Genomic DNA, 13,135 nt, shown 5'->3' with positions numbered 1-13,135 from the left:
ATTTTTAAGGCATCCTTTCACATTTTTTTTTAACATGGTTCCTAGACAATCTAAGATCACTTACGTTGCTCACATTCTATTTTTATTGGACAGCAAGGATTTTCAGAGGGGCAATGGCTGTGATTTCTAGACAGTCCTGTCTCTAGTTCCTGTCTCCTCTGCATTTCCACAGGCTGCAGCTCGTGGGACTGCGCTTACGACACCCAAAAGCTGGAGGAGGGCAAACTGTAAAAGGAACGGCACCCAGAAATTATGTGCCCTTCATGAATGCACAAACTGTGCCGCAAGTGATGCCTTGACTCTATAACCAGCTCCCTTCCTGTCTTGGTGTTAAAGATGGAAGGTTCCGGAGCTTGCTCCCCTTTGCAGAGCTCTCCGGCAGCAAGCCTAGATCCAGCCCATGCAGCAAGATCCCATCGGCATGCACCAGGCAGCATGAACGTCCTTCTCTCTCTGGGGCAGGATTCAGACACCCGGCAAGTGGTGGTGTCTCCCAAGGACTCCTCAGCTGTGGGGGGACTGCCTGAAGACAGAGTAGGCTCGAGGCACCTCACATCTAAGCCCAGCGAAGGTGTGACTGAAATATACTGCCAGCCCTTGGGAAGAAAAGAAGCCAAGGGCTTATCAGGGGCCATGCGCAAACCACTTGACCTCAACAGAACTTGAGATTTCCCAATGTCTGCCACAAAAGCCTAAAATAGATCGGCTTATTTTAACTTCAAAGAGCTTACCGTCTCAGGCCAGAGTGAACTAGGTCACTGAGGAGGAGGAGGAGGAGGAGGAGGAGGAGGAGGAGGAGGAGGAGGAGGAATAGTGAGTTCACTACTGCTGCAGAATCTGCAGCGTCCAGGAGCCCAGAGACATCCTTGCACACATGGGCCCCAGGCACACTTAGGGCCCCAGTGCTTCTGTTGACTGCATTTCCACCCCCAGGGGCTACCCTACCCTGCTTAGGACTCTTGCCTTCTGAAAACCTTAGCCAGGTGTGAGGCAGTTCGGATCTCACCCCCTACACTCACAGCCTTCTGGTGGTCACAGCTCAAATGATCCCCCAATCTCCCGCAACCCCCCAGTGCGATAGGGCTCTTATCGCATTCACTCCTCACAAGGACTCTAGCTGGCCATGTGCACGATAGCTGTATTTGAACTTCCGCCTGGCCATAGGGGACTGTCAGCTCCTATGGCTCCTTTGCATCTTCCAAAAGGACCAACAGGAGGTGAGTGTTAACGTCTTTAGAAGCGGTGATTTCAAAACCCTTTTAGATAAAGTTTGTGGGCAACAGGGATACGATCGAAGGACCCTGTCTTTTCCACTTCAGGATCTCATTCTTGAAATCCAAATTTCACACCTACGCTTTTAAATATCCGACTGAATTGGAGAACTTTACAAATGGCTGAAATCACATGTCTTTAGCCATTATCTTTAATATCATATATGTCTCAAAAAAGGAAATATAAATTGTTGTTCTAATCTAACGTATGAAGACACACAGGTACCACATAAAGGAGTATCCGAGTTCCTGCCTCACCGTCCTGCATGGATGCTTCCCTTTCATGTAAGTTTCTGCATGCATAAAGGCCACATTCACTATTCCCCTCTGCCACAGATGCTAAGTTGTTTTAGAACTAAAGGAGGTACAGGTGATCGTCCTGTTGGAAGTGGTTTGTTTGTTTTTCATTTCTGTTTGAAGACTTTTAACCCTAGAAGTTGGCCAGAGGACGTGTCACACGTGGCCACCTTGCCTCCAGCCAGCACATGCATTTACAATCGTAGGGCCAAGCAACAGGAAAGTTACCGTCCGCTTTGAAAGTGTGCACTAACTCGTCAAAAGCTGGTCATCATTACACTCGTAATTTAACAGTTCATCACTGCTTTTCCATAGGACATGCTTGCCAGTATCGATAACAATGTATTACTTGATTTTATTTAAACTTGTTAACATAGGTTGCTGTACATCCTCAACAAAAGGCACACCGGCTCACTGTAAAACATGCTCAGGATCACGAAAATAAGTACGCACTGACCACCGTCATGTCCTTGTTCTGGGTGCGTGGGTTTTAAATCTCAGTGTGGCGCATTCGAGTCCACATCTGATATGCCAACTTATAAACTGCTAGTGGTCGATTAAAGATTTTCATTACAAAGGTTTTAATAACATTGTAAAGTCAGACTGCGTTTCAGGAAGGTTTTAAACCGAAGTAAGAGTACACACTTCAAAATGTAGGGACTTGCTTGCGGACGCCTTATGTATGCAGTGCTCTCACCAGTTTGATAACATCTCAAGCCTTTACCTTTTGATCAATTTCAGCTGCTGTGTGACAGGTGCACAGTGCGAACCCAAAAGGCAAGACAGTGTTTCACAGGGTGGTAATTAGTCAAGGTATGCATGCTCGCCTATCTGATGCACGTCCAGGCATGATGTTAGTTGAGTGCTTTTCCCGAACACGTAAAGCATTACCTTCTTCTTGAGGGACTGTTCCGTTTCTTGTACGTGCAGGCCACCGGCGATAGACGCTTTGCCATACTCCTGCTTTCTGCTAAGTCTGTTTTTCCAATCCTCTTCACCGCTTTTCCTCAACAGTGCTAATCTGAGGGGAAAACACGCCAACCAAAAGGGGTTCAGCACCACACTCTTACTTGTAACAGAACCATAATTTGGGTCAGTTAGAAGTCTTTGGTCAATACGTGACCACAGCTACTGAATTTTAATCTTTTTGCGTTTCATTCATCCTGAAGTAAGTTATGCCTGGAAAATTAACATAACCATTCCCTTTTCTAAGATGCACCCTGCCCCCCAAATTTTAAGTTGATTACAATGCAAACCTGAAATCTCACTTGCCAGATAAAGATGCTTCATCATTCTACCAAAGGAATCTCTGTGTTTTTCCCTTGCCCTTACCCTGAGAGCAAAGAGATTAAGGTAACCATCCCCAGAGAAAAATGTCCTCTAATGACCCCTTCTGGTCACTTGGTAAAATAGCATTTAATGACTACAGCTGGATTGGATGGTACTCCTTTGCAGAAAACACAGCAGAAATGGGTTTCAAAACTAAAAGCTATAAAAAATTAACCATCGTCTTGTACCTTTCAATAAAAGGCAAACAAATGTTTAAGATTTTCTTCTCTTCCTGTACTCTAAGCCCTGTCCTTTTCCTCCAAATGCACTTGGTCTTTCGAATCTATCTTCTAAATACAGAAACTGTTCTCTACAAACCCATTTTTGAAAAATGATTACTCCAACTTTCCTCCTGGGGAAAGCCACATACAAAAAAAGAATCTAATTAATTGAGATTTTTACCTAACCTACTTTAGCTCAACTCTGGTGTAACTTGATACGGAGCTGCCTGGATGCTACAATCTGTGAAAGGCTATTTTCGTGAGCATGAGGCTGTTTTGGCTCACTCCCCTACGATGAACGAAGCAGTCTTGGGCATTTAAGTTGGACAAACATGGGAAAGATAAAAGGGAAAAATGTGGTTATCGTTAAACTCATTTGAGCTGATGCTCAAACAATTTAAAGACTGGGAAAAAAAAAAAAAAGGGATTTAGACCCCTTTTGCCCTCTGCAGAGCCTGCCCGGCCAAGTCTTTTAAACATCCTAGTGCATGTGCATAACTTGCATATTTTAAAGCAGCACATCAACCCTAGCTTGGCCGTGAACTCTGGTCAAGTAGCCTGGCCTCCTTTCCATATTGGTCATACTGGGAACTGGACTCAATGGTCTCTTAGGTCCCTTCTACTAATTTTCCTGACTCCACTAAATATTTGAATTGGAGATGGGATGAAATATATTCTGCTCCTCGATAAAAGTTTTTCTAAGCAAATAAAAAAGCAAACTTTCCAGTACTTGAATAAGAATCCACTTCCATCTACAAACTTATACACAATCATACCTTAACCTTAAACTTGTCCATTCATTCAAATAACGCAGAGTAAGCAACAAAGAAAAGAACTCCCCCAAAGGGGCAGAAGCTTCGAACTCTGGACCTGTCCCTTACTCTTCCTTTTCCTTCCCTTCCCTTCCACGATGCGACAGATAAGACCTCAAATGACCATTCTATAAAACTGATATAATGCCACTTATCAGTCTGTGATACTGTGATTTATAGTGGGAAATATATACTTGGTTTTCATCAACTTTCTGGGCCTAGAGCTGCCGAAACCCTTGGAATTTCCTAAGTGATGAGAATGACAGAGGTGTCTATTAATCAGGTGCATTTGGGGAAGCACCTAAGGATGGGAACTGATTGCCTCTAATCACAAATATTGATTAGAGGGGTGGGACTTTCATGCCCCCTGACTTCTGGAGAGGGGAGAGTGGCTGGAGGTGGAATCTCTCACCAATGGCCAATGATCTAATCGACTACGCCTATGTAATGATGCCTCTATAAACACCCAGAAGAATGGGGCTCAGACAGCTTGTAGGTTGGTGGACATGTGGAGAGTGGGGGAGAGGAGTGAGCTTGGAGAGAGCGTGGGGGCTCCACGCCCTTTCCCTATACCTGGCGCTATGATCTTCCATCTAGCTCTTCTTGTGTTATATCCATCCATAATAAACTTGAGATCTAGTGAGCAAAACATTTATCTAAGTTCTGTGAGATTCTCTAGTAAATCAAACCCAAGGAGCGGGTCACCGGAATCTCCAATCTATAGCCTGTAGGGTGAAAAGCCCAGGTGACAACGTGGCCCTGTCACTGGCATCTGAAGTGTGTGTGTGTGTGTGTGTATGTGTGTTGGGGGGCAGTCTTATAGGACGGAGCACTTAACCTGTAGGATCTGATGTCAACTTGAGGTACACAGCATCAGAATTGAGTTGAATTGTAGGGACTCCCAGCTGGTGTCAGAGACACTTGGTGGTGGAGGAAAAAACCACATTGGCGATTAGAGTCGGAATCATACTCTCTAAGACAGGCCCCATTTGGCTAAAGGTTTCAGTTAGCCCTACCTGCTGTGATCTGTGAGGTTTGACAGTACTCTGCATGCTACAAGGACTAGTTTGTGCACTTAAATACAAATTCTCAATGCCTTCAGGTGTTTTCATCAGACTATATAATGACTCATCTTTTCTCTAATTATTTTGAATGAGTCGGTTTTATTCTAATGAGCAAAAATAATAAAATCATGAAAAAATAATTAGTATTTGCATAGAGCTTTCGAAGGTTTCAAAGGGTCTATAAATGAGATTTTCAAAAAGGGGGCATGCCAGTCCTCTTACACTCAAGTGAAGAAGTACTTCCAATTCACCATCTTGTGACGAGAGACATTCATCTCCCTGACATTCTTGCAAATTGGTCTCAGAGCCAGCTTCCGTGTCTTACTTCACCTTTGACACAGACCAGCCGTTATTCATCTTGTCCATCTACCTTTTTTTTTTTTAAGTTTGTTTTTTTATTTTGAGAGAGAGAGAGAGAGAGAGAGAGAGAGAGAGAGAATCCCAAGCAGGCTCTGCACTGTCAGTACAGAGCCTGACGATGCGGGGCTCGATCTCACAAACCCGTGAGATCATGACCTGAGCTGAAATCAGGAGTCAATGCTTAACCGACTGAGCCACCCAGCCTCCCATCTACCTTTTTAATCAGAGTTGATTCCAAATGAGTTGAGAGATTCTAAAACGTCAAATTCATCCTCGTGAGTTGGCTTTATGGGAAATAATGCACTACAGTCCTTGAGAACATTCTCACAACAAAGCTCCTGGGAATCCAGAGCAATGACAACATAATCCAAGTAACCGTATGGTTTCCTCAGTGGTGGCTCTGAGCGATATAAACCCGACTTAGAAAAAAATCAAAGTGTGGAATCTATAACCAGCTTATATTATAGTCCACCTGACACTCTACTGCTCTACACAGCAACCTCAGAGAAACTGGTTATTGTCCCCGATGCGACGGACAAGGCACGAGTACACATACAGGCCAAGGATTTCGTTGACGGAGGTCAGGCTGTACGTCACTGGGGCAGGGTGATATGGTTCCCGTGCAGGGGTGCCCTGCCTCCCAATAGGTGGCTTGTCTCACTACATTAGTGTGTTAGCTGTCCAGACATGTTTTTGTCCTCCTGTTTTAGAAACTGCAGAGTATTCTGGCTTGCTTATAATGTTCTTTTCTCCCCCTGGGATGGCCTTCAAAGAATTCCTCCATTCCAAAACCCTAAAATCTTACTTCTGGAAGTGCTGGCAGGGTCATCATCAGGAGTTTCCAAAGACTACAGAGTAACCAGAATACCATGGAAGAGACGGTGGTTCGATTCAGCGCACAGGGTACTTGGACCCTGCCCTAGCTTGCAGAGTGCAAATGACATGACGGGAAACTTACAAATAACACGCACTGAAACTTAAATGTATCATTCCTGTCCCTTCGGATTTCCTACTTGGTGTTCAACAAGCTGAGGAGGGCGGGAGACCTTTCCAAACACGTTCTCTCCTCCTGCGATCCCACGACCCTCCGGAGTCGGCGAGACCGCTATGCGCTGGCAGGGGCCGAGGCGTGAAACGTCAGGTCCTACACATGCCATAAATTACTGCCTATGCAATTCAAACGACTGTCAGCGCTTGTAACATCCGCCAAGTCCAAGCACTGCTTGCAGGGCTGTGATGTTGAGAGCCTGGGCATCTGCTTAGTCTGAGGTGGAGAGCCCAGTGAGTGGCACCGTGTTAGCCTATTAACCCCAAGGCCTGGCCAGGGGCCACCGCGCTGTGTGCTCGCCAGGCCACCCGGGGGGAAATGTCTGCCTGTCTTGCCACAGCCCACACTTTCTCAGCGGGGGACACTGGCCTGACGTGGCTGTGCTCAGCGGCCCTGGTCTGAGAGCCCTGCCTGATTAGAACGGGTTCTGCAGGCTCACAGCAGTCAGGGCTGGGTCAAATACGGGACAGGCAAACCACATGGCCCCTCATCTCATGTGGTTTTTCTCCTCCCCCTTTGAAAATGCCCCCTCGTTTCAGACAATCATAGGCACCAGGCAGATTTCAGATAGGACTGACCGGCACCGATTAGGACTCGTATCCGATCTTGGTCTTGGCTAGTCTGCAGGCCGCAGGAGTGAGCTAGTGTGTCTTTCAAAAGGGGACAAATCAAAGATCAGAAAAGGAGGCTGCAAAGGAGAAACACACCTCCTGTCATGATTCTTACGTAAAGCTGGGGGCCCTCTGGTGGCTGAAATCTCCAGCAAGAGCCTCCAGTCCTTGCCGGGGAAGCATGGACACAGTCTCTGGCTGGTGGGGAGCAGGCCAAGGGTGGGTGGAGAGGCGTGCAGGGGACTCTGCAGGCTGGCGAGAGGCGTGGGGCACATTCTTCACCATTCCCGGGAGTTCAGCTAAGCCCTCACAAGACAGGATGGCTTTTTTGCCTTTTTTAGTAATCTCCTGAATATGAACACACAGATACCATTGCTTCAGTAACTGTGGAAAAGATTTCTAATAGCCTGGCGCACTTCTGAAGAGGTTTCAAAGGTTTTAGGCCTAAGGAACACACAACTTACTCGATTTATAATGTTTTTCAAAGAAGTACCCAGCCAGGGATGATTTAAACCCAAATCATTTAGGCAGTTACGAAACTGTGACTTTATTAATCCAGGGGCAAAAGCCGATTGTGTCCTAAGTTTTGTGTTAGTGACGGTTCAAACTTCATATTCTGGATATCAGCAAAGACAAAGAAAGAGAAGGAACCTTTAGGCATGTCTGCTTGAACCTTCAGCCTGCCCTAGAAAAGGGGAGCATATTGAGGACTTCCGGTAATTTCTTAGTTGCTACACTTTCCTAGGTCCTAGTTACTATGTACAAAGTGGGGATAACGCTGGCTCCCTGCTAGGGCTCCCTTCAGCACTAATGAGGTAGTTAGTGCATGAAAAATGCAGAGGACAGCACATGGCCCCGGGTGCTCCTCAGACCGGAGGCTCAGCACGCCCCCGTCCTGAGCAGAAAGGAGACGATTCACGAGGCGGAGGAGGCCAGAACTGCATCCTCGGGGCTGCAGCTTTTTCGCAGAAGCGGTAAAGGAACTCTGCAAAGTCCAGTCTCTACTTCTTAAGAGTCGGAAATGGGAGTGTGAAACTGGAAATGAGCCACGAGAACGCGTGCATTGAGAAAATTAACACAGGAGGGGGGCAAATCTTGCTGACCCTTATGTCCAGCTAGCACTGGTGTCCTCCAGTCAGTTTCCTAGCGAGACCACACACGTTAGCTGCCTGCAGGCCAGCGTGAGCGCACGGCAGTGCCACCCCGCCTACCACGGGGAAGGTGGGGACCACTGCCTGCACCGGTCAGTTCCCCGCGTGGGCCCTAGTGGCCCTGGGAGCCAAACCCCTCCTTTGGCAAAATGAGGCAGTCCGAAGAAATTACAGTAAGGGTTAAAAGTTCCATTTAGGGGCGCCTGCGTGGCTCAGTCGGTTAAGCATCTGACTTTTTAAAAATTTTTTTAATGTTTTATTTATTTTTGAGAGAGAGAGAGACAGAGCATGAATGGGGGAGGGGCAGAGAGAGAGGGAGACACAGAATCCGAAGCAGGCTCCACGCTCTGAGCTATCAGCACAGAGCCCGATGCGGGGCTCGAACTCACAGACCGCGAGATCATGACCTGAGCCGAAGTCGGACGCCTAACCGACTAAGCCACCCAGGCGCCCCAAGCATCTGACTCTTGATCTCAGCTCAGGTCATGACCTCACGGTTTGTGGGTTTGAGGCCCGCGTTGGGCTCTGCGCTGATGGTGTGGATCCTGCTTGGGATTCTGTCTCTCCCTCTCTTTCCCTCTCCCTCCCCCTCTCTCAAAACACATAAATAAACTTTAAAAAAATTCTATTTTATGTGTCACCTCACAAAAGAAAAAGGGACACTCACATAATATATAAAGAGCATTCTTATTTTAAATGGGTCGAGCTTCATTCTTTCTTCTTTCTTAACAGAAGGGAGCGATCAGAGCCCCACTTAGGGAAAAACGATCACAGATGAATTATAAAGATACACAGGTTTGCTTTTTCAGCAAAGTACAAATGAAAGTACTATCAAGATAAGGGGGAAAGGATCACTGGCAATATATTTTCTGTTAGCATAATTTGTGACAAGCAGTGCTGCTAATAAAGTGTCCCCTCATCCTTTTTTTAAACAGTTATTTAAAAAAAACCGAAGAGCAAAAGTATTCTTTACTGTCATGGTTCTCAACAGATCGGGGTCAGGAGTCCCTGGAGACTGAGAAGTTCTGTGTCCCACTAGCCAGATGGTGCCTGTGATCAACAGCTGGTTTTGAACCCACTTCCAGGCAGGTCACAGAAACCTCACGGCCATTCTTGAACTTGGACATCCATGAGGTCCGGGTGGTTAAGCAACTGTGCCTTTACAGTCTCTCATATTTTCTACAAACGAGAACTCTACATTAAGATTAAAACTGCTTTCAGGGGTGCCTGGGTGGCTCAGTCGGTTAAGCGTCCGACTTCAGCTCAGGTCGTGATCTCACGGTCCGTGGGTTCGAGCCCCGCATTGGGCTCTGGGCTGTCAGTTCGGAGCCTGGGGCCTGCTTTGGATTCTGGGTCTCCCTCTCTGCCCCTCCCCCACTCACATTCTGTCTCTATCAAAAAATGAATAAACGTTAAACAAAATTAAAAAAAAAAGACTAAAACTGTTTTCAGAAAGACCCAGATACACTCAGATTGACTAAAAATGAGCAGGTGAATCAAGAATTACTGCATAGTGGATAGACACAAAACGACATCAAAAGTCCTAAGTCCCCACCAGAGACGCGGAATCTACTTAATGAGCCTCTGTGAAAAATGGGAGCATAATGGTATGTTTCGCGGGGATTTTATTCCAGAGATATTTTCTGATGTATAAAACGCCAGAACTTGTGGGTGAGTGATATTTCTCATTAATTCCCGTAAATGATGTCCCCTCCTTCTCACCCAGCTGATTATCAAGAGTAGGATCTCTGGGATCAAAGTCTCTCTAGGCCAGGTTTCAGAGGAGGAGGACTTCACACAAGCACAGGCCAGACAGCTTCCCTGATTCAAGACGTCACTCTCACTTAGCTGACCCCATCAGTTCTTCATCTAAGTCTTGGTCTAGCAGTCTCATGTAACTGTGAATCTTTTTTTAAGTTTTATTTATTATTATGACAGAGAGAGAGAGAGAGAGAGAGAGAGAGAGAGAGAGGGGAATGTGTGCGCGAAGGGGGTAGAGGCAGGGAGAGAGGGAGAGAGAGGATCCCAAGCACAGCCTGACGTGGGGCTCGAACTCACAAACTGAGATGATGACCCTAGCCGAAACCGAAGGTTGGACGCTTACCTGGCTGAGCCACCCAGGCGCCCGCATCTACTGTGAATTTTAAACAGGTAAAGGCCAAAGTAAGATTTAACAATGTTACTAATTTGTCCGTTGAGAAAGGCTCCATCTGCCTAGCTTTTTGTGAGTGATGCTCAAAAAGCTCGGCTTGAAAAACAGAACGAACAATTCTCAGCCTGGTTTGATACAAAAGGCGAAAGATTTGTACGATCTGAAGAGAAACCAGAGTATTCATCCTGGTTTGATATATAGTCTTAGGCAGTGCAAAACGTATCCAGAAAAATAAGAGCGGCCACCGTCGGACAGCGCAAGAGAACTTCTGAGTGGTGGGAGGTGCTGAGGAAGGGTCTGGGTGGGCATGGCGGGTTGTGCCGGTCACATTGGAGAAGCGCAGAGAAGGTTCTGCTGGTTGGTCTTCCTGTCACAATTACGTCTTTTGCCGCTTAATTCCACGGTGGCTAATGGTTAACAAGGAAAATACGACCTGAAATATTCAGCTCGGGTTCCCTGTATCTGTCCTATTTAAACCCAGCCTTTCTATCCTCCACTCTCCTTTTGAATAAAATGAGGCTACGGTGTTACCCGACACTCACATGTAATCTTTCACCGCTATTACCTGATACAAAATTTCTAAACGCACTTCAGCAAAGTCATCCGTTTCACTTTCTGTAGAATAAACAAAACTCAGATTCGAATCCCAAAGATCGAATATGGATTTACCTTCATTCTATCTACATATACTTTACACAAATAGTCACAAAGCACGGGTGCATTCAATTTGAAGCCACGTGTCTGACGGGAAAAGAGCCAAGATCTCTGCTGCCGTCGCTGGCTAGTCCAAGAATTTCATATGGAGAAAAAAAAAAAGCAAACCAAAAAAACAAAAAAACAAACGGAACTGCAAACAAATGATGCAAGCAGATGTCTGTGTTTCCTCATCTTGAGTCTGGAACTGGCGCTCCTCGGGCACTACCACCCCTGAGCATCCAGGCTTGTGACGTCACCCCTGCCCATCACTCAGATCTTTTTCTACGAGCAAACGGCCAGCTCCTCCCCCACAGAATCACTTCCCAATCATCAAATCGTATTACCTTTCTTTAATTGACATGGTTTTGCTGGCTGAGTCGAGGATGCCCTCCACAGCTGGCGCTTTGATCTCTCCGGCAGCAAACACCGCACCCGGACTCTTGGAGTACCTCTCCAGTGCTTGCTCGGAAGGCTCTGGCTGCTTCCGGGACACGGGGGTTGCAGCCTGAGCACCAGTTTTCCCGGCAGCTGTGCCCGTCTGCTCGGAAGCGGGCTCCCCGAAGTCAGCCGCTGGGGAGGAGAGGAGCAAAGTCAGCACTCACTCCTCCAGGCAGACATTCTTCCAGCTGTTCACCCTCTGCGGTCCCGCACCGGGAGTTCAATCCAATCCGTGGGCGCAGGGGGGTGACCCAATCCACTCGGATTTATGCAAATCTGTATAGCAGGCTACACTCTGGGAGGAAACCAAACTGCCCAGTGGGTTACTGCACACAGCAAATGGTTTTGTGACTGTGTGTCTTTTCCTATGTGCAAGACACAGGATGTTAGCTTTAAGTACACGCTACAAAACGTTTCTCCTCCTCCAAAGCAATGCTTTCTCTGTTTCAAATGGCTATAATCACAAACCAAAACCAGCACTGTAACTTACACGCTATCATTTTATGGAAATGCAAAAGAAGGACTAAAGCCACCAGCAACAGAGCTTCCTAGTCGGCATAACGGGACTGTAGAAAGAGTCTGGAAATCCACAGTCCTGGGTTCAAGCCCTTATTCCCTGCGCTTACCTAGCCCTTTTGGGGTCATCAACTCATAAAAGGGACTGTCAGGGCCAGCAGGTCACAAGGCTGTTCTGTGAGTTAATGTGCCCAAAGTCATCAAGAATCCTTGTCAGGATGTATGAAAGAGCTCCAGGTACTTTTATTGCTGAAAAATTGATTCATCCAGGTCAGATTCATGTGAAAGGGAGATGTGGGGAGAGGAGGATTCACCCATGATGTGTAAGCAATACTAGTTACAAACTGTCTTCCTAATTGAGTTAAAAATAATCACAGACACAGGCAACCAAGCAGACGCCAAAACAGGCACCAAAAACCCAGTTGGTTTTCAAAACTTTAGGAGCAGTAACGTACCTCTTAGTGAAAACTTCCTTCTTGGGACATTCTCCACGCCGACCTTCTCTTCAAAGGGCTTCCTGTCCCTCAAGTCTGGGCTCCCCTGTGTGATGCTTTTAGCCATGGAAAATTCCTTCAGTTCGTCACCAAGGTGGCCCACGGGGGGATGAGCTAGTTCCAGGCTTCCCCTTCTCGGAACAGCATCCTTGGGTTCCTTATGGCTGTCTCCTTCCCAGACTCTGTTAAGGGTGGGGCACGATGGCTCTGCTTCCTCACAGGACCCGTACGCTTTGCCACCATCTCCACCTGTCAAGACTCTCTTGCTTTCTGTCTCTCCAAACTCTCTCAACATTCCTCGGCTCCCACTACCCTCTGCTGAAGGCTTCCAGGCTTGGGACTTCAGAATGCTTCTAACCGGAGATTCTGAATTTTCTATTGAGGACGGAAGTCTATAGTCAGTGGCACCTGGGATGTCATCCACAGGTGGCTTTGGCCGAAGATCCCCAGCGTACATTGGAGGGACTGTAGATGCCACGGTGGACACAGAGGTGTTAATAGTCGGTGAGAAAGGAATGAGCTTTCCACTTTGCACCTGCGAGGACACAGTTAAAATGCAAAAAGCTGATTCAAAAAGACTGTGTATATAAATCCCAGTTTATGGATTGGCATAGACTGAAATACCACATGTGGTGCCGTTTCACTGCTTATCTTAGCGGGAAGCCAACCCTAGAC

At 46.8% G+C, this 13,135-nt stretch overlaps 1 protein-coding gene across 9 annotated transcripts in view; it reads right to left on the bottom strand.

Annotated features, from left to right (window-relative positions):
* The window catches only part of SVIL (supervillin), an 87,857-nt gene that overhangs the window by 44,704 nt on the left and 30,018 nt on the right, over nt 1–13,135 (bottom strand). For all 9 annotated transcript variants that reach the window (XM_030321177.1, XM_030321179.1, XM_030321178.1 and 6 more), the window contains 3 exons: nt 12,422–12,995; nt 11,357–11,582; nt 2,460–2,589 (listed from right to left, as the gene is read on the bottom strand). In XM_030321177.1, the coding sequence (XP_030177037.1) occupies nt 2,460–2,589; nt 11,357–11,582; nt 12,422–12,995 (930 nt within the window). The remainder of the gene's footprint in view (nt 1–2,459; nt 2,590–11,356; nt 11,583–12,421; nt 12,996–13,135) is intronic.

This window comes from Lynx canadensis, chromosome B4 (genome assembly GCF_007474595.2).
Source record: "Lynx canadensis isolate LIC74 chromosome B4, mLynCan4.pri.v2, whole genome shotgun sequence".
Taxonomy (NCBI): Eukaryota; Metazoa; Chordata; class Mammalia; order Carnivora; family Felidae; genus Lynx; species Lynx canadensis.
The sequence above is the reverse complement of the archived record's forward strand: the minus strand, read 5'-3'. Positions and strand labels throughout refer to the sequence as shown.